Source organism: Hemicordylus capensis, chromosome 6 (genome assembly GCF_027244095.1).
Source record: "Hemicordylus capensis ecotype Gifberg chromosome 6, rHemCap1.1.pri, whole genome shotgun sequence".
Classification (NCBI taxonomy): domain Eukaryota; kingdom Metazoa; phylum Chordata; class Lepidosauria; order Squamata; family Cordylidae; genus Hemicordylus; species Hemicordylus capensis.
In genome coordinates this window covers 167,956,387-167,984,111 of record NC_069662.1, presented here as the reverse complement: position 1 = coordinate 167,984,111, position 27,725 = coordinate 167,956,387, and the positions used below count along the sequence as shown (strand labels likewise).

Below are 27,725 nucleotides of genomic sequence, written 5' to 3'. Positions count from 1 at the left end.
CAGCACAGCATCCCTGCAGTGGCAGTTGCTAGTGTCTATCTTATGTTTCTTTTTTAGATTGTGTGCCCTTAGGGGACAGGGAGCCTTTTAACCAATTTTATTTATTTTTATTTCACTTTGGGTGGAGTGGCTTTCCTCAGTCTCCCTCGCCTGGTGGCCAGAGCTGTTCTGACAGCCAGAAAGGGGGGCCTGGCTGTCATATAGCTCAAAATACAGGAATTGCAGCAGCCAGAGACATCCAGCTACCTTATCGAAGCCTTATTTGCAGAACAAATTGTGCAAGTCTAACTCTTTCTTTCTTTCTTCTTGCCTCTTCCTTCCAATCCACACAAAGTATTTATTTGATCCTTCTTTCATCTACATCATGGATTATTTTAAATGTCATGGCTATCAAGAGTGTATGAGCCTCCTAATGGTGCAGCAGGGAAATGACCTGCATAGAGAGAGCAAGAGGTTGCTGGTTCGAATCGCCACTGGTATGTTTCCCAGACTATGGGAGATACCTATATCGGGCTGCAAAAATATAGAAAGGTGCTGAAAGGCATCATCTCACACTGCATGGGGTGAGGAGGGAATGGTCAACCCCTCCTGTATTCTACCAAAGACAACCACAGGGCTCTGTGGTCACCAGGAGTTGACACCGATACAGGGGCACAGCCTTACTTTACTTTATCATGAGTGTGGTAAAAATGAATCAGGCTGCTGACAAAGAAATGGGAAGTCTGTGCCTTCTGCAGGGAATGCTGTGGAACATTCTGAAAGTCCAGTTCCCAGGATCCATTGGGTGAAGCTACAAACAGATCTAATTCTGAAGCCCAACAGGCTCACATCTATTTTGTAGCTATAGAGTGACTCGGTGAGAGAAGGTGGAAGTCCTTGTGAGACCCCCAGCAATGCTATGGGTGGGGAGGCAGCGGACTAGCGTGGGCAGAAGCAGATCTGGACTTGGCATGGTACATTCATTATCCCACTGACATCCAATGTGAGGTCTATTTTGGTGACTCCTGGAGGGTGCTTGAGACGAAAGTTCTGCAGGATACTGGTAAGGTATAAGAAGAGCTGCATTCGGGCCAAGCCCTCTCCTAGGCAGCTCCTCTTCCCTGCAATAGAAGGAAACAGAAGGTAGCATCAAGTTATTTTTCAGAAGGGAAACTCCGTTCTTACAAATCCCTGTGTGTTCCAAAATTAGCTCCATTGCTCCCTCTCCCACTACTAGTTCAGCGATGTCCAGTCAATTCACTGGGGTCAACTCAGGGCAGACAAAGGCAAGGTGATCTCCACACAATTAATTGCCGGAATCCAGTGCCACGAGTTGCGGGTTCAGCTTCTATGATAGCTTGAAGAAGAGGATATACCGGTTAATGGCCGATAGACCTATCAGTGTCTCACAGTCACGATGATGGCTGCAGGCTACATTCAGCTTCAGAGGGAGCCTCTCTGAATTCCAGTCACTGGGAAGGAAATAGCAGGAGAGGCAGGTTGACCACAGGTCTAGTCCTCTCAGAATGAAGCTGCTGGACGAAATGACTTCATTATCAAGCCAGAAGTTGCTGGCTGGAATCCTCACTGGTGTGTTTCCCGCACTATGGGAAACTCTATCGGGCAGCAGTGATATAGGTAGATGCTGTAGGGCATCATCTCAGACTGCACGGGAGAAGGCAATGGTAAACTCCTCCTGGATTCTACCAAGGACAACCACAGGGCTCTGTGGACACCGACCTGATGGCACACTTGACCTTTACCTGACCCAGCAGGGCTGTGCTTAATATGTCCTTTTCCTTGCGGCATTTCCATTCCTACCTGCAGAAAAAGGCATGTCTGCTCCATTCTTCTTGAAGTTTCCCTTTTCATCCAGGAAATTTTGGGGGTCAAACAAATGTGGATTTTTAAACTGTTTGGGGTCATGCAGTACGGAGGTCAGCATGGGAAAGATGATGGTTCCCTACAGGGGAAAAAACAGAGGAGAGAGCAAGGCAACACCCCAAGAGTGACAATCAAGAGTTAATCATTCATTTTCAAGAACTAAGGGGGCACAGTAATGCCGCTTCAGTTAAGGTGAGCAGCAAAAAAGGTTCCACTATTATAAGCCCCCAAATTCTATTGCTCATAAACATGACACTTCCTATTTGTCTGCCCTTTCCTCCCGACACGTCCTGCTCTCCCGCTCTGAGCTGCCAAAGGTCCTCCTGCTCCCTGACAAGGCTCTGCTCTTTCTCCTATGCCTGCAACTGCTCCAGAGACAACTCCTGTGGTTCTGCGCCTTCCTTTTCTCCAACAGCCGGCTTCAGAACTCTGCTCTTCTCTGGAGCTAGATCTTAACCCCACTCTCCAGTGAAATGAGGCCTAAAGACGTGTGAATGTGTCTGCTCCTCTTTGTCCCTCATTCCCTTGGCCAGCCACATTCCCATCCGTAGCCTCCCCCCTTGATGTATTCTTGTTTATTTATTGAGCAGACCCAGCATGCTTGGTCCTTTGCCACCAGTCCCTGCTCCTGGAAAGTGTATAATCTAAAACAGGGAGAGAGAGGGGAGAGAAGGGTCGGGGTCTAAGATGGACACAGGGCCAAGCGGGGGAATATCATGATGCAGGTGCCAGACTTATCGTTTGTTTATTGTTTGTTTGTTTGTTTGTTTATTTATTTATTCATTCGATTTTTATACGACCCTTCCGAAATGGCTCAGGGCGGTTTACCATTAAAACAGAAACCATTAAACCAATAACAATCAAAACAGAAATATAAATATGAACACCAATTAAAATTAAAACTTCTTAAAAAACAATTAAACCATCAAAACAATAAAACCCTGAAAACCAGGTTAGAGTATAAAAACTATTAAAACCAATTAAAACCCTGGAAGGCCAGGCTCTCTTGAAGGTTAATAAAGAATTAAGATTACGGATTTCTGCTGGGAGTGAATTCCACAGCCCAGGAACAGCTACAGAGAAGGCCTGCCTCTGAGTCCCCACCAAACGAACTGGTGGTAACTGGAGATGGACCTCCTCAGATGACCTTAAGTTGCAGTGTGGATCATGTAGAAGAAGGTGCTCTCTAAGATATCTCGGACCCAAGCTGTTCAGGGCTTTAAAGGTAATAATCAGCACTTTGTATTTTGCCCGGAAACATATCGGCAGCCAGTGTAACTTTCAGAACAGGAAAAATATGGTCTCTCTGGGTTCCTCAGAGACCAATCTGGCTGCCACATTCTGAACTAATTGAAGTGTCCGCACTACGTACACAGGCTGCGCCACATAGAGCGCATTGCAATAGTCAAGCTAGGAGGTTACCAGCTGATGCACAACTGTTTTGAGGTCATCCTCTTCAAGGAATGGGCGCAGCTGTTGAATCAGCCAAAGCTGATAGAAAGCACTCCTGGCCATGGCCTCCACCTGAGATACCAGGGTGAGGCCTGGGTCCAGGAGTACTCCCAAGCTGCGCACCTGCTCCTTCTGGGGGAGTGTAACCCTATTCAGCACAGGAAGCTCTAACACACCCCTCAGATTCTGAGCCCCCACAATGAACACCTCCGTCTTGCTTGGATTTAGTTTCAATTTGTTCTCCCTCATCCAGCCCATTACTGCCTGTAGGCAGGCATTTAGAGAATGAGTGCCATTTCCTGAAGATGAAAAGGAGAAGTAGATTTGGGTGTCATCAGCATACTGATAACATCCAGCACCAAATCTCCTGATGACCTCACACAGCGGTTTCATGTAGATGTTAAAAAGCACTGGTGACAGAATGGAGCCCTGAGGGCCTCCATATAACAACTCCCATTTTGAGGAGCAACTGTCACCATGCTCCACCTTCTCGAATCTATTTGAGAGATAGGAGTGGAACCACTGCAAGGCAGTGCCCCCTATCCCCAACTCCCCCAGGTGATCCAGAAGGATACCATAGTTGATGGTATCAAACACCGCCGAGAGATCCAGAAGAACCAGCAGAGTCACACTCCCTCTATCAATTCCCTGGTAAAGGTCATTCATCAGGCCAACCAAGGCTGTCTCAACCCCATAGCCAGCTCTTAAGTCAGTTTGAAATGGGTCTAGATATCAGTTTCCTCCAAGACTGCCTGGAGCTGAGAGGCCACCACCCTCTCAATCACCTTGCCCAATCAGGGGAGATTGGAGATTGGCCTGTAACTATCCATCGCTAAGGGGTCCAGGGAAGGCTTCTTTAAGAGAGGTCTAACCATTGCCTCCTTCAGACAAGGAGGCACCCTACCCTCCCTAAGCAATGCATTTATGATATTAACTAGGCCACCTCCGACAATCTCCCTGCTAGATAGAGGCAGCCAAGTTGGGCAAGGATCCAGAGAACAGGTGATAGGCTGCACTGCCCCAAGGAGCTTGCCCATATCCTCAGCAGTCACAGATTGAAACTGATCCAATCTAATACTGCAAGAGGGATCGCTGGACACCTCCTCCATAGACCTTGCAGAAATAGTGCAAGAGGATCATAGTCTTGTCTTCTCAGATTACAGATTCCATCATCCCCATGAGAGCTAGTCTTGTGGCAGCAAGCATGAGTTGTCCCCTTTGCTAAGCAGGGTCCACCCTGATTTGCATTTGAATGGGGGACTAGATATGTGAGCACTGTAAGATATTCCCCTTAGGGGTGGGGCCGCTCTGGGAGGAGCATCTGGATGCTTGCATGCAGAAGGTTCCAAGTTCCCTCCCTGGTATCTCCAGGGAGTTATTCACACATGCCTTCATGCTGCGGGGTATCTGAAGAGTGAATCTGCTTTGCAGCAGATTCACAAGATGTTCTAAGTGGAGAGTTCAAATAAGGTCGGCTCCTCTCTGCAATACCTTGCAGAATATTTCCTGCATGTTCCCACTGGCTTCCTCTAGGTTTTTCCTCCAACCAGTCACAAATCACATCACAGAGAGAAGGCAGCAAGAGAACCTTGTTGTTTTTAGTTTGAGCTATGGAGGAACGGAAGACCAGCATGAAGTTGCCAAATGCTGGATGAAACAGCAGAATGCTTAACCCTTACCTTTGCGATTGACTGACTTCATCACCTCATCTCCCCCGCCCCCAACACACACCAGACGATTTAAGAGGCAGCGAAGTTTAAAGGAGAAATCAGAGCTTTCTCTCTGTCATGAAGAAAATTGCAGGCTAATGGAATCAGCTCAGATAAAAAGGCTCAGGTTACATCCATTCTGCATATCTATTAACTTTGCCAAGTTAGCCCTGCTTTTAACGTGGTGATTCTCTTTATTTAACAGGGAGAGAGTAACTGGCCCTATCCACGGCCAGCACAAAACCTCCAGTGACTGTTGCTGGTGTCTATCTTGTGTTTCTTTTTAGATTGTGAGCCCTTTGGGGACCGGGGTCCATCTTACTTGTTTATTATTTCTCTGAGTAAACTGCGCTGAGCCATTTTTAGAAGTTCGGTATAGAAATCAAATGAATGAATGAATACATACATACATGAATCCCATTTAAACCTCCCTTCATTGAGTTTTGAAAAGCCAAATTACTGCATTGCTACTCCACACATCAAGGAGATGTGGCAGGCCATAACAGAAGCCTTGGATATTTTTTTGAAAAGCTGCTGAAACTAGAGGATTTCTTAAAGCCGAAAATTCTTTGGGCTAAGCCAGAAAGTGCAGCCTTGATTCAGGGAAAAACAGTTATGTCTGTACTGGTCCCTGATAGCCTGCAGGGACTTGGGGGTAAATGCAGCTAATATGTGGACTGGCACACTCCATTCTGGAGGAGATTCAAAGTAACAGCCCTGTGTGTAAAGACTCCTGGAGAGAGAGACTTCTGTCTTCTCCCTTTCCCTCTTCCTGTATGTAGCTAGCAGCAAGGCATGTAGGCCTTATCTATCTCCCTGATGGGTTTTCTAAATAAACTACTTCATTTAGAACTTCGCTTTTCAACAAGAAGTTCACAAAGAGGGTTTGTGGAATATGAAATCCTGCCTAACTACTCGGTTCTGTAATGATTAACCTTTAGAACAAAGCGTGGACTACTCCTTTAGCAGCTTGGTCTGGAATTGTAATATATTGACCTCTCCTTACCTGGGGTATGGTAAAGCCTTCAATTTCAAAGTCTCGTCGTGCCGTACGGACAATCCCTAAAGGGAATAAATCAAGAAACCTCTGGGCCTCGTGTAGGACAGCATTCGTGTACGGCATCTGAGGGCGGTCCTTCATAACAGGAGGACGCTCCCGGCCTATCACTCGGTCTAACTCCTCGTGGATCTTTGCTGGAAATGGATTCAAAGATGGAGCATTTAAGTAAACATAGCAAAATCAGACAAAGGCTCATCCTGCTCAACGTGACAATGTCTCCTCTCAACTTATTGGTATCCTCGCTTGGCTGTTCTCCGCATCCAGAATCCTTAGGGACATTCTCAGTGTTGGGCTTCCACAAGATTAATCTTGTGTTTTGACTGGCTGAGAAATAAATCCCACGTCTCCCTGAGCAGACAAACTTATAGAGTAGAGCCAGATAGACATTTTTGAGCCTGAATTGAACAAATCGAACAAACAAACAAACAATCTTACTTGAGTGGGCCTTAGGGGTGTTCTAAGCAGCTCAAGGTTGAGCCGGTTCACCATCAAACTGGTCCAACTCAGCTTGGGGCCGGTTCGAGGGTTCTAATGTTTTTCTGTTTTTTTTAAAATTAAACACTCGCTGTGGTTGCAGGGCAGTCTGTTCTGTTTTCCCCTTCCCCGGCCAGATTCCCCTTGCTCCCCCAAGGGCCATTTTGGGGGCGTTCCAGCCCTTTCTCTGGTGGCGGTCCTGACTGGCCATGCAAATGGCCAGGATGCATGCATGGCGATCTCCAAAATGGCCACTGCCACCAGAGAAAGGGATGGAATGACCTCAAAAAAAGGCCAAAATGGCCCTTTGAAGAGCAGGGGGAGGCCAACAGAGGGAACGGCAGCAGCAGAGCTCTTCCCGGGCTACGGCAGCAGCTCCTGAGGCCGCTGGACCCAGCGATGAGTGTTTTTTAAAATATTTTTTAAAGAACAAAGACTTTAGAACCCCCAACCCAACTCAAAATTCGAGATGAGCTGGGGGTCTGTTCAGGGCGCACAAAACTGAACATGCCCGGTCCGGTCCAGTCAGGTTCTGGTTTGGACTGGAACCAAACTGGGTAAACCGATTTTGTTCACATTCCTAGTGGGCCTGCCATGAATGGAACCCTTGTGCCGGACTGCCTGGGATTTTCAGCACTTCCCCTGATTCTGTGGACAGCCACAATTTGTGTGCTGCAGCCGTGCCCTCTTTTTTTGCCCTCCAGCTTAGCGAGCCTCTCCCTCTCAGCCTAGCCTGTTGCTTGGAGTAGATTTCATGACAAAATGTGGATGGAATATACTGGAACCTCTCTGGGGTCTTTGGCATAAGGCAGGGAAGGAAACAAGTGAAATTAACGAGCCATGACAGGAAGGGACAGACAGACAACATTTGGCAAATGACAAATCAGCTGCCTGAGAAACATGGATCTCCAGCATAATCACCCTCCTTTAAGAGACATGCAATCTATTAGCAAGCAGAAGAAAATTCAGTTGTTGTTATACCTTCCACCGCTGGGTGTTCTGTCAGGACCATTAAGGTGTATCTCAGGCTGGTGCTGGCTGTTTCTGTCCCAGCAAGGAATATGTCATAAGCCGTCATAATCAGGTTCTCTCTAGTAAACTCAGTCTTGGGATTGTGCTTTTCCTGAAAGCAGGGAGAATGCTGAGGAAGTCATCCTCCATACCAAGGGCCAACTTGATACTTAAACAAGCGTCAAACATTTTGCAGATGAAATCTCTCGTATTTGGGCCAAGCTGGATTTAACAGTTACTGCAGAGTCTATTGTAGAGATGTTCAGCAACTCCTCTAATATGATTGGATGTATCCCTTTCAGTATGTGATTCCTGAGGATGTGGACAAGATGTTTCAGACTTTGTGTCCTACAACCTGTTCCCTTGCGTTACTTGGCTTATCTCATCTGGTAATCGTATTATCAGAGAGGGTCTGGTAAACATTATAAACGCTTCCCTGAGGGAGGGAGGGCAGGATGCCTCCTTGTCTCAAGGAAGCTGTTATTAGACTTTATTTGAAGAAACCTGCATTGGATCCCTAAGAGTTAACTAATTACAGACCCGTTTCTAATCTTCCATGGTTGGGCAAGGCTGTGTCAATTTTGGCAGTTTGGGATGATACAGATTATCTCGATCCATTTCAAACCAGCTTTTGAGTGGGCTATGGGGTTGAGACTGTCTTGGTCAGCCTGATGTATGATCTCCAGTTGGCTATCGACAGGGGGAGATCTCCAGCTGGGCTATCAACTTCTGATCCTTTTGGATCTCTTGGTGGCTTTTGATAACATCGACCATGGTATCCTTCTGAGTCACCTGAGGAGGGTGGGATTGGTTGGCACTGTTTTGCAGTGGTTCTGTTCCTCCCTCTCTGGTAGATTCCAGTTGGTGTTGATTGAAGACTGCTGCTCTGCAAAGCAAGAGCTAAAGTATGGAGTTCCATAAGGCTCCATACTGTCTCCAGTGCTCTTTAACATCTACATGAAACCGCTAGAAGAGACCATCAGGAGGTTTGGTGCAGGGTGTTATCAATATGTTGATGACACCCAGGTCTATTTCTCCATATCAACTTCATCAGGAAATGGTATATCCCCCACCCCCCCACCAAATGCCTGCCTGAAGGTGATAATGGATGAGGGATAACAAACTGAAGTTGAATCCAAATAAGATTAAGGCACTGACTGTGGGGGGTTGGGACCTGAGAGATGGTTTCGATCTGCCTGTTCTGGATGGGGTTACACTCCTTCTGAAAGATCAGGTACGTATCTTGGGAGTGCTCATGGAACCATGACTCACTCTGGTTTCTCAGGCTGAGGCAGTGGCCAGGAGCTCTTTTTATCAGCTTCCACTGAAACATCAGCTATGTCCATTTCTGGAGGTAAATGATCTTAAAACAGTGGTGCATATACTGGAAACCTCGTGCCCTGTGTACTGTAATGCACCCTACATGGGGCTGCCTTTGTACGTGGTCCGGAACTACAATTGGTACAGCAAGCAGCAGCTAGCCAGCTATGTTCCTGAGTGAAATACAAAGTGCAGGTTATTACCTATAAAGTCCTCAATGGCTTTGGTTGAGGACACTTAAGAGAGCACCTTCTTTGTCATGAGCCCTGTCACCTGTTAAGATCATCTGGAGAGGTCCGGTTACGGCTTGTTTGGTGGTGACTTGGGACTGGGCCTTCTCTGTGGCTGTCCCGGCGGGTTGGAATTCGCTCCCTGTTGAATTTAGAGCATCTCCCTCTCGTTTGTTTTTATGACGACCCTCAAGACACGCCTTTTTCCTTAGGCTTAGGCTGAAATTAATTCCTTAGGCTGAAATTAATTTTAAATTGTTTACTTTGTTTTTATAGTATGAGATTGCTTTTTTAAAATTTTGGGGACTTTTAACTGGTTTTATTCTGCTTTATATTTGTTGTGTTTTAATTCTGTTCACAACCTGGAGATGCATATATCAGGTGGTATAAAAATATGAGAAACAAACAAACGCACAGCACACACCAGTCACAAAGCCCTGGTCACCTGGAAGATTTAAGACCTTCTAAAAGATCTTCTCTCACAGCCAGTCTTTAGAGCAAGGGTGTCCAAACTTGAGTCCCCAGATGTTGTTGGACTGCAACTCCCATCACCATTGTAGCTGGGGATGATGGAAGTTTTTACTTACTTATTTGATTTATATGCTGCCCTTCCTAAAGGGGCTTGGGGTGGTTTCCATTAAAATAAAATGTTCTGCTTTTCTAACTGCCAAGGCCTTCTGCACCAGAGTAAGGACTGTCTGGGTGTTTCCAGATGGAAAATGCTCCATCTCTCCAGATGGAAAATGCTCCATCCATTGACATTCTTACCACTTTTCTTCTGGCCATTCAGATGATGTACTTGGCCATCGCACACAAGTTTGCAGCTCCATCTGCTGTCCATTTGCTGCCAAACCTTAATAGAATATTTTCAAAAGATCTGATTTAAATGGCCAGTAGACAGTACAGCATGGGGGTCAAGTATGTCATCTGAACATCCAGCAGAAAAACAGTGAGAATTCCCCCTCTCAAATGGAGCATTCCTTTGACGGGAAAGACCCTCCCACTGCTCTTCATAAGCCCCATTTAGTTTGGTGCGAACACACTCTGCTGTTTAGGGCAGCAGTTCTCAAGGCTGGACCCCCAGATGTGGTTGGACTACAACTCCCATCATTCCCAGGCACAATGGCCTTCAGCTGGAGGTGATGGGAGCTGTAGTTCAACCATATCTGGGGACCCAAAGTTGGTAACCCCTGGTCTAGGGGGGTCAGGTTTTTTATTACGGACACTGAGGCTGAGGCTGATCCTGCCACTGCTTCCCTGGGCAGCCCGGGAATTTAACCTAGAGGACAAGCGGGTGCCTCCTACCTCACTGTCTGGTCATCTGGGGCTCTGCACTGCTGGCAGACATCTTTATGAGAGAGCTGAGGGGAAGGAGTAGCCAGGCAGGGCGGAGCTTCCCAAAGGACCATGCTGCTTGTATGGTGCATTGTGGGATGTCTGGCATCCCTGGCTTGCTCATGCGGGTGTTCAGGCAGTGGAGCCCTGATGGGCAAATGGTCAGTGGGTAGGTGGGTAGGGGAGGGAAGGTAGACTCCTGCCTTTCCCCCAGCCCACCCCCTTGTGGTCATGTGAATGACTTCACTGTGTTCCTCCATTTCCTACCTGCTCCATTTTGAGGAGGAAGCAATCTATGAAGTCTCGAGGATCGTTGGCATCCAGGGTTTCCTCATGATCTTTCACCTTCTGGGCTATAAAGTCTTGAATACTGAAGAGGATTTTGAAGAAAGTTTGGTGAGGGCCAGGCAAGTAGTCCATGATCTTGGGGAAGATGTTGTAGAGCTGAGAGAGAAAGAGAAGGAAGGGTTTATAGACTGATAGATGTGGTGGTGAATTCCTTGGTGGGCTTGTATCCATTTTTAAGCACAGGTGATGGTCCCATGAATGAAATCAGCCCGCACCGTTGGAAAAAATATGTATCCGCACACACCTCAAATATGCATGCACTCCCACCTTTCTATCCTGGGTTGTATTCATAAGAACATAAGAACAGCCCTGCTGGATCAGGCCCAAGGAGGCCCATCCAGTCCAGCATCCTGTTTCGCACAGTGGCTCACCAGATGTCGCTGGAAGCCACAGACAGGAGTTGAGGGCGTGCCCTCTCTCCTGCCATTACTCCCCTGCAACTGGTACTCAGAGGCATCATGCCTTTGAGGCTGGAGCTGGCCCACAGCCCTCCGACTAGTGGCCATTGATAGACCTCTCCTCCATGAAGTCATCCAAACCCCTCTTAAAGCCATCCAGGTTGTTGGCTGTCACCACATCCTTTGGCAGAGAGTTCCACAAGTGGATCACGCGGTGTGTGAAAAAGTACTTCCGTTTGTTGGTCCTAGACCTCCTGGCAATCAATTTCATGGAGTGACCCCTGGTTCTAGTGTTGTGTGAGAGGGAAAAGAATTTCTCTCTCTACACTTTCTCCACACCATACATGATTTTATAGACCTCTATCATGTCTCCCCGCAGTCGTCTTTTTTCTAAACTAAAAAGCCCCAGGTGTTGTAGTCTTGCCTCATAAGAAAGGTGCTCTAGGACCCTGATCATCTTGGTTGCCCTCTTCTGTACCTTCTCCAGTTCAACAAGGTCCTTTTTAAGATGTGGTGACCGGAATTGTACGCAGTACTCCAAGTGTGGTCGCACCATAGTTTTGTATAAGGGCATTATAATGTTAGCCGTTTTATTTTCAACCCCTTTTCTAATGATCCCTAGCATGGAATTTGCCTTTTTCACAGCTGCTGCACATTGAGTCGACACTTTCAACGAGCTGTCCACCACAACCCCAAGATCCCTCTCCTGGTCCATCACCGACAGCTTGGTTCCCATCAGTATATACTTGGTTGGGGTTTTTCGTCCCAATGTGCATCACTTTACACTTGCTAACATTGAACCACATTTGTCATTTTGTCGCCCACTCCCCCAGTTTGGAGAGATCCTTTTGGAGCTGCTCACAATCCGTTTTGGATTTCACTACCCAGAAGAGTTTGGTATCATCTGCAAATTTGGCCACATCACTGCTTACCCCTGCTTCTAGATCATTTATGAATAAATTAAAAAGCACCAGTCCCAGTACAGATCCCTGGGGGACCTCACTTCTTACTTCCCTCCATTGTGAAAACTGTGTGAAATGTGTGAAAATCCACACATGTACTTGTCCCCTTATCCCATGACCGCCAAGTTTCCTCAAGAGTCTTTGATGAGGAACTTTGTCAAAAGCTTTTTGGAAGTCCAGGTAGACTATGTCAACTGGATCACCTTGATCCACACACTCGTTGACACTCTCAAAGAAGTCCAAAAGGTTGGTGAGGCAAGATTTACCTTTGCGGAAGCCATGCTGGCTCACTCCCAGCAGGGCCTGTTCTTCTAGGTGCTTTACAATTTTATCCTTGAGGATGTTTTCCTTCAATTTGCCTGGAACAGACGTTAGGCTAACCGGTCTGTAATTTCCCGGATCGCCCCTGGATCCCTTCTTGAAAATCGGTGTTACATTTGCTACTCTCCAGTCCTCTGGTACAGAGCCCGATTTCAGGGATAAGTTAAATATTTTAGCAAGGAGGTCAGCAATTTCACATTTGAGTTCTTTGAGGACTCTTGGATGGATGCCATCCGGCCCTGGTGATTTGTTAGCTTTCAGTTTTTCCAGACAGTTTAGAACATCATTGCTTGTCACTTCTATCTGACTCAACTCTCTAGCCTCCATCCCTAAAAAGCCTGGTTCAGGAACAGGTATATGCTCAGTATCCTCTGCCGTGAAGACAGATGCAAAGAACCCATTCAGCTTCTCTGCAACCTCCATATCCTCCTTAATAATCCCTTTCACTCCCTCATTGTCCAACTGCCTCCCTGGCAGATGTCCTGCTTCTGATGTACTTAAAGAAGTTTTTGTTATTCCCCTTGATACTTTTGGCTAAATGTTCCTCAAACTCTCTTTTTGCCTCCCTTATTGTCATCTTGCATTTCTTTTGCCAGAGTTTGTGTTCCTTTCTGTTCTCTTCGTTTGGACAGGCCTTCCAATTTCAGAAGGAAGTCTTCTTCCCTTTTATGGCTTCCTTGACGGTACCCGTGAGCCATGCTGGCATCCTCCTGGACTTAGTGGTGCCTTTCCTCCTTTTGGGTATACAATCTAACTGGGCTTCTAGTATTGTGGTTTTGAGTAAACTCCATGCACTCTGGAGCGAAGTGACTCTCCTGATTTCCCCCCTCAGCTTTCTTTTCACCATACTCCTCATTTTGGAGAAGTTTCCTCTTCTGAAATTCAAAATGTCTGTGTTAGACATCCTTGGTGATTCTCTCCCCGCATGTATGCTGAATTTGATGGCACTGTGGTCACTGTTCCCTAAAGGATCGATGACACTGATGTCACACACCAGGACCTGGGTGTCACTCAGAATTAGGTCCAAGGTTGCCTTCTCTCTGGTTGGTTCCAAGACCAAATGTTCTAGGGCACAGTCATTTAGCGTATCTAGAAATTTGACCTCTTTGTCCTGACTTGAATGTGAATTTACCCAGTCTATGTGTGGGTAATTGAAATCACCCATAATTACAGCCCTGCCTCTCCTTGATGCCTCCCTGATTTCCTCCTCCAACTCCCAGTCACTGTCGGCATTATGATCCGGAGGGCGATAGCACGTCCCCAGTAGCATGTTCCCTTTCCGGCCTTGTATAGTCACCCACAGGGTTTCTGTGGAGGACTCCAGTCCACCTAGGTTTTCTAGCATTGCACTCTCCAGTTCTCTGGCTCGTATGAGTTTCCTCAAAGATTTTCAGGGTTGGTTTCATTGGAAAACTGAGCTCCCTGGACTCTTAAATGCCATTTTGTGACATCTGTTTAGATTGCTGTGAAATGACAAACTGTTGGCTGGTTGGGCATTCCTTTTCAGGTTAACAACCCTTAACAAATCATGTCCCCACTCCTGGCAGGGAGCTTCATGGGATGACCTCATCCCTTCCCCAGCCCCTGCATCCTTGGAAGTACGTGTGTGTGTGTGTGTGTGTGTGTGTGTGTGTGTAAAGAAGAGCAGGTGGCCACATAAGAGAGGCTCAAGGAAAGGATCCAAGGGAGCACCTTGAATGGGGCAGCCAAGGGAGGATGTTACAGCATCTCAGTCAGGATTCAGGCACAGGAGGACCCTGGAACTTCTCACCACTCGAGGAAATGGGCTAATCAGAAACAGCATGACAATATTATGGAGTTTGGGCAAAGAATGATTCAGCAAGCACCAAGGCAGGCAACACTAGCCCCTTGCCGCCCACCGATGCAGCCGGAAAATCTGCTTCCATCACCCCAGACACCTCTTAGCAATACTTCCTGGCCAACTCCGATGCTGGAAACTTTCGATCCTCCTGTGCCCAGATTCAGATGGAACAGAGATCTGAATTAGCCCCTATCCTGGGTCCCATGATAGACATATTCTACAAACTCATCTTCAGGGGCATCTACCAGGTTGTTGCTGTAGGCACAAACCAAGAGAGAAAGCTCTCTGATGCCACAGAAAGGTCAGGCTTGCAAAACATCCTTTGCATCTATTATCTCATCATCCTGAAAGGAATCCCACACTCCATCCATTCTGCCCTTCCTCACCACACTCACTCCTTTCTCCACCAATCCATGTCTGTATATGTCCATGCAGATTGAGCAGGCAGTTTAGATTTTTATGAGCAATAGGATGCTCAGGTCCTATTAATAATAATGGTGGAATGTAGGGAAAACTCCTCATCTAAACTATACTGACACGACTGTGCCAATCTAAAGCCCACACTCCATCCACTCAGCCCTTCCTAAACACACCCGCCCCTTTCGGCCACTCAACAGCACACAATTTATTTTCATCCCCTACGTTTTCGTCTTCCGAGGCAACTTACCAGTGTTACAGGGGACCTCTGAGTCTGCATGCTTTCAGTGATCCAGTGATGGATTTGGAGAAGCTCCTGATCTTGGTAATCGAACCTTTCTCCAAGGAGGATGTGACTGATCACATTGCAGGTAGCAGAGCTGAAGAGGAATGCTGGGTTGAAGGGCTGGCCTGCCGAGAGAATTGGAAAGACTGAAAAGCTTGGAACTATCCAGTTATCAATGTTAGTCCATTGCAACAAAGCCCTGCTGAGTGAACACATTGGAAATCTCCAGTCCAAATCTCTGCTGAGTTATGGACTCCCAAAGTGGCCTTGGACAAGCTGCTACTCATCTCCGCCTCTGCCCTCCTGATCCTCCTTTTCCCTCTTAGAGAGCACAAAGGTTGGGTAGAGATTGTGATTCTGTGCTCAGTTAGACAGCACTAAGCCTGATTGAAGTCAGTAAGGGAGTCCACAGGACGGACAGGGCACAATACATGTGTGGATCTGCCACCAACCTTTTTTGACCTGGAGTTCCTTCACCAAGTGCTTGACCTCCTCTTGGATTCGCTCCTCAGTGCTTTTCTTCCCCATCCCAATATCCCTCAAGGTTGTGAGGGCGAAACGACGGAGCTGAACCCAACGCTCACCATTGGACATAAAGATACCTGGAGAAAACAGGCTGAGAACATCAGAATGTCTGCATGACTGCTTGCCTTGTCTCAGATGTGAGTAAGTATGCTATGCAGGCCAACCTGAGGCTCTCTGGCTATCACTGGATTACAATCCATCATCCCAGGCACAATGTATTTTGGCTGGGGATGATGGGGGTTGTAGTCCAAACATAGTTGGAGAGCCACAGGTTGGTCACCCCTACATCAAACACTGCATCTTTTATGTTTTGTTTACACATGGAAGGATGGAGAGCAACTCTTTTTGTACATCCAGAATACATGCAGATTCGGTTTGTGGCAGGGAAAGTGGGTCACACCTCTGCTTCCCAATGGATTGGCACACTATGTGTGTTCACATAGATCCTGAATGCCTGAACAGGGTATTTCCTGTCTCCTTTTAGAGTTCCCTTCCTCCTTTACTGTCTTTGTATGTGGAGCCAACCTTCACTACTTATCCCATTCTGGGTCTCTACCAAGACAGGACAGACTCTGGGCAGCTCTGAAGGCCAGAGTCAGGACCTTGGAGAGCACTGAGCGGGGAAACAGAAGGCAGGCACTGCAGCCTGGAAGGGAATGTTGCTCCAGTGACTTCTTGGTTCTTATTAGGGACTAGTATTTTTAAGCCCATTATAATAACGGGCGCTAGCTATTCCCCCCCCCTTTAAGTGTTCTTTCATTTCTATTTTCTATCCCTTCTCTTTTGTCCCCCCCCCTTCTTTATTTCTTATCTTTTATCTGTTGTTCTGTCTTTCTCCCTCATTCCTTGTTTTCTCTTTTGCTGGCTGGCTTTCACCTCACCTGAGTGATCACTTCACCTGAGCAGACTGTACATATCCAAGAGGTTGTTTTGAATGGGGGTCCCAGTGACAGCCCACCTGGAAGTAGCTCTCAGTTTACAGGTAGCTATTGAGGTCTGAACTTTGGGGTTTTTGATGTTGTGGGCCTCATCCCGGCCATTTTGCCCCAATTGTTGCTGTTGTTAAAAAAATTGCTGCCGTGGGCGCCGCCGCCAACCGCCGAGTCTTCCTTACCCCGGCCCGCGTCCGTCGGGCGATGAAAGTCCTTAATTTTAGAGGGAGAGAGGAGCTCGCAAACAGAGCTCCTCTCTGTGCAAAGCCTGTTCCTGAACTGGCGCTTTGGGCGCAAAGAACGCCTATTGCGTCCTTGGCGTCCATAGCGGCAGTTTGGGCAGTGGCTTTGCACAGAGAGGAGCTCTGTTCATGAGCTCCTCTCTTCTTCGCAAAATATGCTTTTAGTTTGCTCAACTGTCGCGGGCTGGATCAGGTAAGGAGGGCTCGGGTTGCTGGGAGGGCGGAAGGGCAGCCGGCAGCCGCGGAGGCATTCTCATGGGCCATTTTGGCCCTTAATCATTTGGGGGGGGGGGGTGCGGGGAAGGAGAAATCGGGCAGCTGGGAGGGTGGGAGGGCGGCCGGAGGTGGCGGCGGTGGCGGGAAACATTTGGGGCAAGGGGAAGGGCAATTTTGGGGCCGGGCAAGGGCCCCAAAGTCTCCGAGTCGCCCATCCTTGGTGGCGCCGCCAGGCCTCGGCGGCGGCTCTGCCACCACCTCAGCCGGCTTCCCCCGCCGCCTCTTCCTCCCACCCGGCTTTGGCGGCGCGGCCAAGCCTCGGCCATGGCTCCACCGCCGCCTTGGGCGCGCTGCGTCCAATGGCTGAGGCGGCGGCTCTGCCGCCGCCTCGGCAAGTTTCCCCCGTCGCCTCTTTCCCGGCTTTGCGGGGCTTCATCGGCTTCTTCGGGGCGGCCGCTTCTGGCCGCCCAACATGGCCGCCGGGTGCTGGCGGTTGTGTCTCCCTCGGTCTGTTCTGAGCATGCGCTTTGCGCATGCCCAGAACAGCCCAGGGAGGCACGGGCACACGCTTGGTTGTCCACGGACGGACACCAAGGGTTTTATTATAGAGGATATGCGAAACATTTCGGATACAAAACGTTTTGTACCCAAAACAGCCTGTTTCGGGTGTTTTGTAGACAAAAAAAAAACACCCATTTTCCAGATCCAAAAGTTTTGTATACAAAACAAAATGTCCCTGTTTCGGCTACAAAACATTTTATTGTTTCAGACCTCCATTTTGTGGTGATCTCTGAGTCAGTCTTCATTTTGTGTTTGACATCTCTTTGAATTTCCCACCCTTCCAGCCTTCTGATCGGTGACCTAAATCATGGGCTGACCTGCTGACAATTCCCTCCTTGTTCCCCATTGGCTCTTTTGCTTCTTGCCACTCTTTACTGACCCCACATTGGCCAGGGGAAGGGTTGCTAACCCATGGGGTGCTGGGTTCTGTTGTTTCTGTGGTGTTCTGAGTGTAGATTCTCTGGTAGCATATAAGAGTGGATTGTTATTTTTCACTGAAAATCTCATACTACCAGAGAATCTACAATGAACACCTCAGAAAGACAAAACCCAGTACCCCAAGGGCTTGTGGGTATGGAGGTGGTTGGCACCCTATGTGCACTACACAACCCCTTGCTCTGGGAAACCCCAGTGCCCCCCCCCATGGAATTATGGGGCTGCTGAAACCTCCATTATTCCCTATGGGAGAAATCTTAAAAGACATGTAGACTTCAACAATTCACAAAAGATCAGCCCTTTGCCCAATGGAGAGGAGAACTGGTCTTGTGGTTGAGCATGACCTGTCTCCATAGCTAAGCAGGATCTGCCCTGGATGCATATGAATGGGAGACTAGATGTGTGAGCACTGCAAGATCTTCCCCTCAGGGGATGAAGCTGCTCTGGGAAGAGCAGAAGGTTTCAAGTTCCCTCCCTGGCTTCTCCAAGATATGGCTGAGAGAGATTCCTGCCTGCAACCTTGGAGAAGCCGCTGCCAGTCTGTGAAGACAATACTGAGCTAGATAGACCAATGGTCTGACTCAGTATATGGCAGTTTCCTATGTTCCTAAATCTTTTGAGATAATTCTGGAAGTTTCCTTGCCCCCTTTGGGCACTACCACCCACCACACTCCACTCTGGGACATCCCTTTCCCCTTGATTTGAAGCGATACATTTGCTGGAATCCCCATTATTCCTTATGGGAAAATTCTTGAAGATGTGTAAACTTAAAAAATTCACAAAAAATCAGCCCTTTGCCCAATTCCTTTGAGATTTGGGTGGTAGCTTCCACCCATTGGACACTACCAGCACCACCCACTCTTTTTGCCCTGGTACCTTTTTTAAAAATCCAAATAGATTCAGATTCAGATTTGGAAAATTCGGCTACAAAACAAAACAGGGCTGATTCGGATTCAGAAAATTTGGTTACAAAACAAAACTGGGGTGTTTCAATTCGGATACAAATCGAAACAAGAAAATTCTAAAATGTACACCCCTATAGCCACTGCTCAGGCAGGGTGAATTGGCCTGGCCCCACCTCTAGGAAGGTGCTATTTCAAGGCAAGGGGCCACCTTGCCTTGTGTCTTAAGCACTAGGTCCAGAAACGCCAGCCCTCTGCCCCCACTAGGACTTGGAGTTCCTTAGAGGTCACATCCAAGTCAGAAGATAGAGGCAGGCCTGTGTCCTCTGGTTGTGGTAAGGGTGTTAGCTTGGTTTCCCATGCTTCTTCTGGGTTGGGCGTCCCCAGGAGCACAGGGTTACCTGCATCTGAATCTTAGGTTGTCTCCACCCTGTTTCATCCTTTGAATTTCCATCTCATTCCCCAATTCCTCGGAGGGGTTTCTAAATTTGGGGTTATGACACAGCTTTAATACTCACACAACCAAGCAATTAAGGAAGTGGGGAATATAAACTGGGGTACCTTTAAAGAAGAAATTTTCCTCTCTCCCCTGCCCAGTTCATTTCTCCTCTGAGAACCACTTACAGGGTTCCCACAATCACAATGTTTGCCTTTGAAAATGTCTTCCGCATCATGTATCCATTTGAACTGGCTTCCAAGTTCAGGAGGCCAATAATCACCCAGCAGAATTGCACCTCCCCACAGGCCAGAAGTGCCAGTGAGCCAGGCTGCCAACCTGCCTGGGATGCAGATTCACACATGCTACTCCTGCAGGAACTCCTAAGCATATGGAGGGCACACTCAGTGGCAACAACACACATGTGAGCTGGCCCCCATGACCATGATTTCTAGGGCTGTCAGCTGACCAGGAAAAACCAGCCTGTCCTGCTCTCGCACCCTGAGCAGCAAGTGAAACTTTGCAGAGGGTGAAGGCAAACACTCTATCATGCTTTCATAACATCCAGACTGGATTGTCGCAATGCATTCTATGTGGGGCTGCCCTTGAAGACTATTTGGAAGCTTCAGCTGTTCTGGGACATTGCAGCAAGGATGCTTGCGGGTGCAAGACATTTCACAAGTATGACACCATTCCAGTGGCAGCTTCCCTGCATTACCTTCCCTGGTAATTTGTTTCTCTACACATCTGTACACATCTCCCATGGGTGTTACAGAAGCTCTGGCTAAGGGTGCACAGTCAGGACACCAGCTCGGTCTCCCTGCTATCCCATAAAAAGATCTACCATGCACTGGTGCTCAAACTATGGGGGCGGGGGCGGTAAGCCCTTCACTTCTGTGAATTGCTTTTTGGGTGGTCCTAAGCTCGATTCTAATATTATGCTCACCGCTCACTGCTTGGAGTGGTGAGGCCTACCACTTGTTCTCTTGACCCTTGTCCAACATGGCTTGTTCGATCTAGTAGGGAGGTTGCTGTAGACAGCCTGGTGGAAATCATAAATGCTTCTCTGAGGGAGGGCAGGATGCCTCCTTGACTTAAGGAGGTATTCATTAGACTTCTTCTAAAGAAGCCTGCATTAGATCCCTCAGAGTTGAGCAATTATAGGCCTGTTTCCAAACTCCCATGGCTGGGCAAGTTAATTGAGAGGGTGGTGGCCTCTCAGCTCCAGGCGGTCTTGGAGGAAACTGATAATCTATTCTAGGTTTTTGGGTAGGCTATGGGGTGGAGACTGCCTTGGTTGGCCTGATGGATGATCTCCAATTGGCAATTGACAGAGGAAGTGTGACTTTGTTGGTCCTCTTGGATCTCTTGGCGGCTCAATACTGTTGACCATAGTATCCTTCTGGAACGACTGAGGGTGTTGGGGGTGGGAGGCACTGCTTTACGGTGGTTCCACTCCTACCTCTCGGATAGATTCCAGATGGTGTCAATTGGAGATTGTTGCTCTTCAAAAGCTGAGCTTAAGTATGGTGTCCCTCAAGGCTCTGTACTTTCTCCAATGCTTTTTAACATCTACATGAAACTGCTGGGGGAGATCATAAGGGGATTTGGAGCTGGGTGTTACCAGTACGCTGATGACATCCAGATCTACTTCTCCATGTCAACTTCTTCAGGAGCTGGCACATCCTCCCTAAATGCCTGCCTGGAAGCCGTAATGGGCTGGATGAGGGAGAATAAACTGAAGCTGAATCCAGATAAGATGGAGGTACTTATTGTCAGAACTCTAGAGACAATTTTGATCTGCCTGTTCTTGATGGGGTCACACTTCCCCAAAAGGAACAGGTTCGCCGTCTGGGAGTACATCTGGACTCATACCTCTCCCTGGTTTCTCAAGTCGAGGCGGTGGCTAGGGGTGCTTTCTATCAGCTCTGACTGATACGCCAGCAGCGCCTGTTTCTTGAGATCAACAACCTCAAAACAGTGGTACATCTGTTGGTAATCTCCATTCTTGACTTTTGTAATGTGCTCTACTTGGGGCTGCCTTTGTACGCAACTTCATTTGGTTCAGAATGCAGCAGCCAGGTTGGTCTCTGGGTCATCTCGGAGAGACCATGTTACTCCTTTACTGATGGAGTTACACTGGCTGCCAATAGATTTCCGGACAAAATACAAAGTGCTAGTTATAACTTACAAAGCCCTAAGCGGCTTAGGCCCTGGGTATCTAAGCGAGCGTCTTCTTCACTACGAGCCCCACCACCCATTGAGGTCATCTGAGGAGGTCCGTCTCCAGTTACCGCCAAATCGTTTGGTGGCTACACAGAGACGGGCCTTCTCGGTCGCTGCCCCGAGATTGTGGAATGCACTCCCTGCTGAGATATGAGCCTCCTAATCTCTGGCAATTTTCAGAAAACACCTGAAAACTCATCATTTCACCCAAGTTTTCTAAGCTTCCTAATATTTTGGGGTTTTAATCTCTAGCTATTTTTAAATTTTTAAATTGTTTTTAAGTTTTTGTATATGTTTTTAACTGGTTTTATGTTATTGTAAACTGCCCAGAGACAAAAGTTTGGGGCAGTATAAAAATTTGATAAATAAATAAATAAATAAATAATAAAATAAATATTATGCGGCATGAGTGTACAGATGTCTGTACAATCATAAACATGTTTGTGTAGATGACTGTACCTGTGTTCATTTAAAAAGTGGACCTGGATATCAGCAGCCTCTCCAATGCATGGGACAGATAGTAAGTGTACGTCTGTACCTGTGTTCAGCATAACGTCTGAGTGACTGCACTTGTGGATACCGTATACCTGGCATATGAACATTGAACATAACTTTTAAATGGGTCTGACAAAGGAATAAACAAATAATATACCTAATCCTTTGTTGATCTTATCTATTATTGGCAAGGTGAATCGGTTGGTGAACTCATCTCCGTGCTCAACCAGAACTTTCTTCACTGTCTCAAAACTGTGGAGAACCACCACCCGCTCTGGGCCAAAATACATGGTGAACACAGGTCCATATTTTTCACACATCTGTAGAGACAGAGCAGGGAGGAGAAAACTTAAGCAGGGTGTAGGCCTCTGTTGATGCATTCAGACAAACAGATGACATGGAGGCTGGTGAGAGAGAGAAGAAGCCACCAGGAGCTGAGTTATCTTTTGGTATGTTGATCACCTCTTTGAATGTTCCCAGCAGGGGCAAAACAAATTTGATCCCAGAAACAATGCTATTTATTTACTTAGAGAGGAGTACCCCACCTAAGAACATAAGAACAGCCCTTCCCAAGAGTGCTTTGCGCGCGCGGGCACGTTGTGCGTGCGCTTCACGTCTCTGATGTGCGCACGCGCACGCGTGCAAACACTCTTGGGAAGGTTTGCCGGGCAGCAGCGGGGAAGGGGCGGCAGGGAGGTATCCTGCCGCCCCAATTACTCTGAAGATTACGGCCGCAGAGCGGGAAAGCAGCGGGAGGAGTAAGTAAACCCTCCCGCCGCTCTTAAAGCTACCCCCCACCCCAGTGCCGGACCGCAGTGTGGTGGTTCCGTGCACACCCCTACCCCCATCTCCCCCAGCCACAATGCCCTTTGTCTCTGGTGGCTGGGGATGATGGGAGTTGTAGTCCAACAACATCTGGATACCCAAGGTTGGGAAGCCCTGGTTAATGCTAGAGCCAACAGGGAAAACTTCCCTTGTTTAGGTTCCAGTGTAGATTGTCAATGAAAACAACCAAGGCTATGTCTGTAAAAAAAAACCAGGCTGGATTTTCATATTTTGATAACCACCCAGAGATGTAAGTTTTGGGCAGTATTAAAATATGTTAAATAAATAAATAAATAAAATATTTGGTTGCTGGTCTTCAGCTGGAATATGGTGACTCCAAAATGCCTTGTTTGTGTAGTTTGCAACTGTGGCCAGCACCAGTATTGAGGAAGGGGGGAAGTAAGACAGAAGGGGCAAAAAATTAAAAGTGGAAAAATATTATCTCTGGCGTTTTTGTTGTTGTTGTTGTTGTTTTAGCAGTGCCTGACCTGAGACATGAAGGTGCAGCTGGGATGCGGGACAGAAAGCCCTGTTGGGGGGTGAGATCGAGCAGCATTAAGTGATGCCTGAAGTCCTAGACAGAGATGGAGTCAGGGTGAAACAGCAGAGCTGAATTCCCATTTCTTACCTTCTGCAGGGGTTCCATAAGGTTCTTGGTCTTCAGCTGTAGGAGGTTCCCAATAAGCGGCAGGGGTGTTGGGCCAGGGGGGAGGTTCTGGTGCTTGGCCCTCTTCCTCCGCACGGCCAGGACAAACAGACAGGAGAGGCAGAGGACCAGGAGGCTCCCCAAGAGATCCATGGCAGCACCGAAGGACGGCTGGAGTTTCTAGAGCTTCTGAGAGTGAGAGAATGAGAGTCAGCAGTAGACAAGGTGAGATTGTGGGCGAGAATCACTATCAGTTCAAAGTTCATGCTATACCTCTTGGAACAAAGCCTATGTTTGTGTTTGGCAGAAACAATACCCTGTTCTCTGCTGTGGCAACTAGGGAAATGAATCATACTCGCCTATATGATTTCAAATTATGGGCAAGAACCACATGTGGAGGGACCTATATGGGGGAAAGGCCTCTCTGGGGCAGGGCACATGCGCTGAAAACAGCCTCAATCAGGAGAGTTGAAGCCAAGCGTCAAGGCTGAGCAGCAAAACTGGATCCAGGAGTTAAGGACTGGAAAGAGAGCCTGACACTCTAGTGCCTGTTTCACACTTTCCTTCCTAAAGCATTCTTTACAAGGAGAGTGTTAGGAGCATTTCACCCCAATAAACACAGCCAAAGATGTGAAAGAAATACTGTATATTGACAGAAACACAAGTGCAGGTGAGAATGAAAGACACTTGTAATAAGGGTTGACTTTCTTTAATAACAACTTAAAAAATAACCATTGTCCAACCAATAGTTAAACTTGGAACATTTATTCTTTTTTGTTCTATATTTGATGTCCCCTATTCCTGCCTTCAGCAGATCTTTTGGTTTGTGCAACCCCGGAGAAAAGCACCAGAGGGGAAAAAGGGATAAAATCCATTAAAGCAATCTTTGTGCTCAAATTCCTGGACACTTCATATCCAGGACAAGACTTTTCCTACATCCTGGTCAGGACATCCAATTCCTGAAATGTCCAGGCCACTTCCTGGACTTGTGGCGACTTGAAGCCAAGCCAAGCGGGAACCAGGATCGAGACACCCAACACACCAGGACCAAGGGGACCTTGAAAATGAGGCAAGGTCTGCTCCAGACAGGACGCCTCTTCTTCTCCGGAAGCCAAGGAAGGGCCGCCCAGGAGGCTGGGGGTCATGGGACCCCAAGAAGTGCCCCAGGATGCAGGGGCGTAACTATGATCGGGCAAGGGGAGGCAGCTGTCTAGGGGCCCTGGCCTCTGGGGGGGCCCTCCAGAGACATGTCACGTGCCTCCCCCCACCCAGCACCTGCCGCAGCTCCTTCAATTTGAATTATTTTATTTTTGTTTTCCTCCATGCATGCGAACGTGCGTGCCATATTTCCTTGCCGTCCCTCCCTCCCTCTCCACCCTTTCCCCTTGTAGGCTCCTCCTCCGTCGAAACCTCGCAGTCCCATCTCTGGCAGCTCATAGATTTACGAGAAGCACTGACCTGTTTGGAAAGACGACCCTGTGGATAGAAAACCAGCTCCCTAGCCCAAATCGACTGCGGCTCAGCTGCCGAAGGGCAAGAGAAAAGCACTCTGCATGTGCTCATCTTCACTTTTGACTCTCACCGGCATAGCGCCCTGGCCCGTGCCAGCCGCGGGTGCCCCGCCCCTCTTTAGGCTGCCCTCGCTCAAGGCAGGAACTCGGGGCGCGTAAGCCCACCCAGACGCCCCGCTTCCCGCGCTGCTCCCGGGATCATGGGGTGGCGGAGGAGGCGCACCTGTTACCGGAATCCACCGAGTCCTCTTCCCTATGTTGCTCTGCAACTTCCCAGCCCCATAACCAGCTGCCACCACACCGCTGCCTTTGTAGTGGCGAAGTCTCCGCCCCAGTCTGCGGGAGCTTCCCTCAGGTCCTAACAGGGGGGTTGGCTAGACCAGACCATCCAGCCGGTTCAGGCTGAACCATTCAGCACTGGAGGCGCAAGGGAGGAAGAGGATGGGGAGGGACGCCGCTGAAACGGCCACTGCTGGAAAGTTGCTGTGAACATCAGGCAGGCATTCAACTGGCAAAGCTTCTCCTTCCCCCGCCCTCACACACACTAGTGGTTTTCCACACACCTGTCAGTCCACCTCGATCCTCCTGAGTATTTCCCTAGAAGGGACCCCCCCAGCCCCCACCTTCTTCTGACCCCTCTTTACGAAATCCTTATAGTGATGCAATATAGAGAAGGTGGGTTGCAGGTTTCAGAGGCGGCGGGTGACATTTCTCTCTATCCAACCGCCTCCATTCATTTTCATTTTCATTTTCATTTTCTTCATCATAATCATCATCATGAACTTGTTGATACGCCACAGTTTATGTCAACATTCAAAGCACTTCAGACATTTTTGCCCACTCTATGAGGGCCCCATACCATGCTGACAGTTGTAGTTTGTTGGATTTTAGTGTATTTTTAATGAAGTGTTATGATTATTTGCTGTTTTTAATCTGAGGCTCACTGCTGGGGTTCCTATCTAGGACCAAGAGCAGCATACAAAAGAAAGAGATTAAAAGAAAATGGTGGGGTATAACTGACTTAGATACACACTGGAGTGTTAAGACCTGGAGGTACCAGAACAGCATGTCTTTCTCTAGTAATATTAAATGACTTGTTCTATTGTGGCACATATATGTGTGTGTGTATATATCTATATATGTGTGTGTGTGTGTGTGTGTGTGTGTGTGTGTGTGTGTGTATAATGCTTTTTGTTACCACTATTCAGCCTCATTTAAGATTTCTTGACTTCGTGAGCTGAGCTTCAGTGATGGGAGGGCGGGCATTTTAAAATCTTGTCTCTGGGCCCACTCCAAGCTTGCTACGCCCCTGCCAGGATGACAACCTCCCGTGCAGGGGAGCGAGGTGGGCAGAAGGTTCCAGGTTCCATCATCTCCGGAGAAGGAGGAGGAGGAGGAAAGAACCCATGGAGAACTGCTGCCAATCAGAGCTAAACAAGGCATGATACTTGCACTTGCCTTGTACCCTCTAACCCGGGTTAAGGGCCAAGGTTAAAAATCAGGCTAGCGGGGGTGGAAGAGGCAGGATCACACTCCACACAAGCAGCCCAACCCAGGCTGGGCTGCTCATGTGCATAGCCTTTCTGTCGCTTGCTTTCTCTTTCCCTTTCCATGCAGGAAGCGCCTGTTCTCTCTCTCTCACCTTCTCCACCACCACCTTCGTAACTGCCAAGCTGTGCGGAAGCAGTTGTAGCTAGACTTTCCCCCCACTCCTTGTTTCCAGACAGCAGCTTTTCCAGCTGAGCTGTAGGGTGACTTACTTTGTTTCCTCTCCCCCCACAATTTCTTGCACCGGACCTGGAGCTGGCTTGTATATGGGTCCCACCCTTCCGCACATTGCCCGGATTCTGACCTTGCCTGCCCTGCCCTGCTGCTGGCAAGAGTCAGCTATTACCTCCCCATTGGTCTGATTGGAAAGGGGGTGTAGACTCCGAGCAAAGGCTCCTCTGGAGACACAGAGGCTGCTCTTGGTCCCCTCCCATCTGCAGACACTGACTCTTAACCATTTCCTAGCACACCCAGATTCACAGGAAGCAATGTGAAGAATGCCTGTTGGGGAAGCTGAGAGACTTGGAAGCCAGAGAGAAGGGTCCTGGAACGGGTGATTTAAGTGGGCAAGGGAAGTCCGAGGAAGGGAGCCAGAAGCAACAGTGAAGGCAGAAGCATGAATTTTTTTTTGGGGGGGGCACTATTTATCTGTTGCTCAGGAAAGGGAAGGGAACATGATGACTTGCTAGGAGGGGATATGTGGATGAGGCAAGGCAAAGGATCCTGGGGGCGGGGTCTGTCCTGCTATGACCTAGGATGCTCTTGCAAGGGATCACCCCAGCTAAGCAGTCCATGCAGACCAAACAGAACCCCAGCTCCACTGGCAGCTGGCTCTCTCATGAGAGGGCCAGTCTAATGGAGAGGAACATGAGGCTGTGACCCCTAGGTCTCCCTCCAGACTCCATGCTCATTAGATTTGCTAATGCACCAAAGGGCCCCCCGCTTGTGTGGGGCCCCCAACTCTCCATGGTAGAACATAGAACATAATCTGTGCCAAAACCAAAAACCCCAAACCCAACCCTTCCCTGTGAAGCCCTGCAAGCACCCAAAGGAGATTTTAAAAATTTATTTTATTCTATTTCATTATTTTATTTATATACTGCCTGACACCAGAGGCTCCAGGCAGTTCACGTCACATTTTGATACTCCATGTGCCATAGCCTGGCCATGTGCGTGGACAGTTCTGGGACAAACCTTTAGACCCATTCAAAATCCCC

General features: G+C 48.1%; 1 protein-coding gene across 2 annotated transcripts; it reads right to left on the bottom strand.

Moving 5' to 3' along the window:
• Positions 1–646: 646 nt before the first annotated feature.
• On the bottom strand, positions 647–26,796 carry LOC128329876 (cytochrome P450 2C19-like). Of its 2 annotated transcripts, none has more exons than XM_053261733.1 (10): positions 26,721–26,796; positions 23,432–23,638; positions 22,136–22,298; positions 15,461–15,610; positions 14,973–15,133; positions 10,722–10,898; positions 7,540–7,681; positions 6,031–6,218; positions 1,801–1,942; positions 647–1,100 (listed from the first exon to the last, which is right to left on the bottom strand). In XM_053261733.1, exons 2-10 carry the CDS (start codon positions 23,600–23,602, stop codon positions 919–921), a joined length of 1,476 nt encoding a protein of 491 aa, XP_053117708.1. In that variant the 5' UTR covers positions 23,603–23,638; positions 26,721–26,796; the 3' UTR covers positions 647–918. The 2 variants fall into 2 exon arrangements, with proteins under 2 accessions (XP_053117708.1, XP_053117709.1); XM_053261734.1 differs by having other exon boundaries at positions 26,603–26,727.
• Between the last annotated feature and the right edge of the window lie 929 nt (positions 26,797–27,725).

What these genes read in the sequence shown, in the direction of transcription:
- LOC128329876 (XM_053261733.1), bottom strand. Translation starts at nt 23,602, where the DNA reads ATGGATCTCTTGGGGAGCCTCCTGGTCCTCTGCCTCTCCTGTCTGTTT. An exon ending in TTATGGAACCCCTGCAGAAG is followed by an intron (nt 22,299 to 23,431) that starts GTAAGAAATGGG and finishes CTGTCTCTACAG; the next exon opens with ATGTGTGAAAAATATGGACC. An exon ending in TAAGATCAACAAAGGATTAG is followed by an intron (nt 15,611 to 22,135) that starts GTATATTATTTG and finishes TGTTTTCTCCAG; the next exon opens with GTATCTTTATGTCCAATGGT.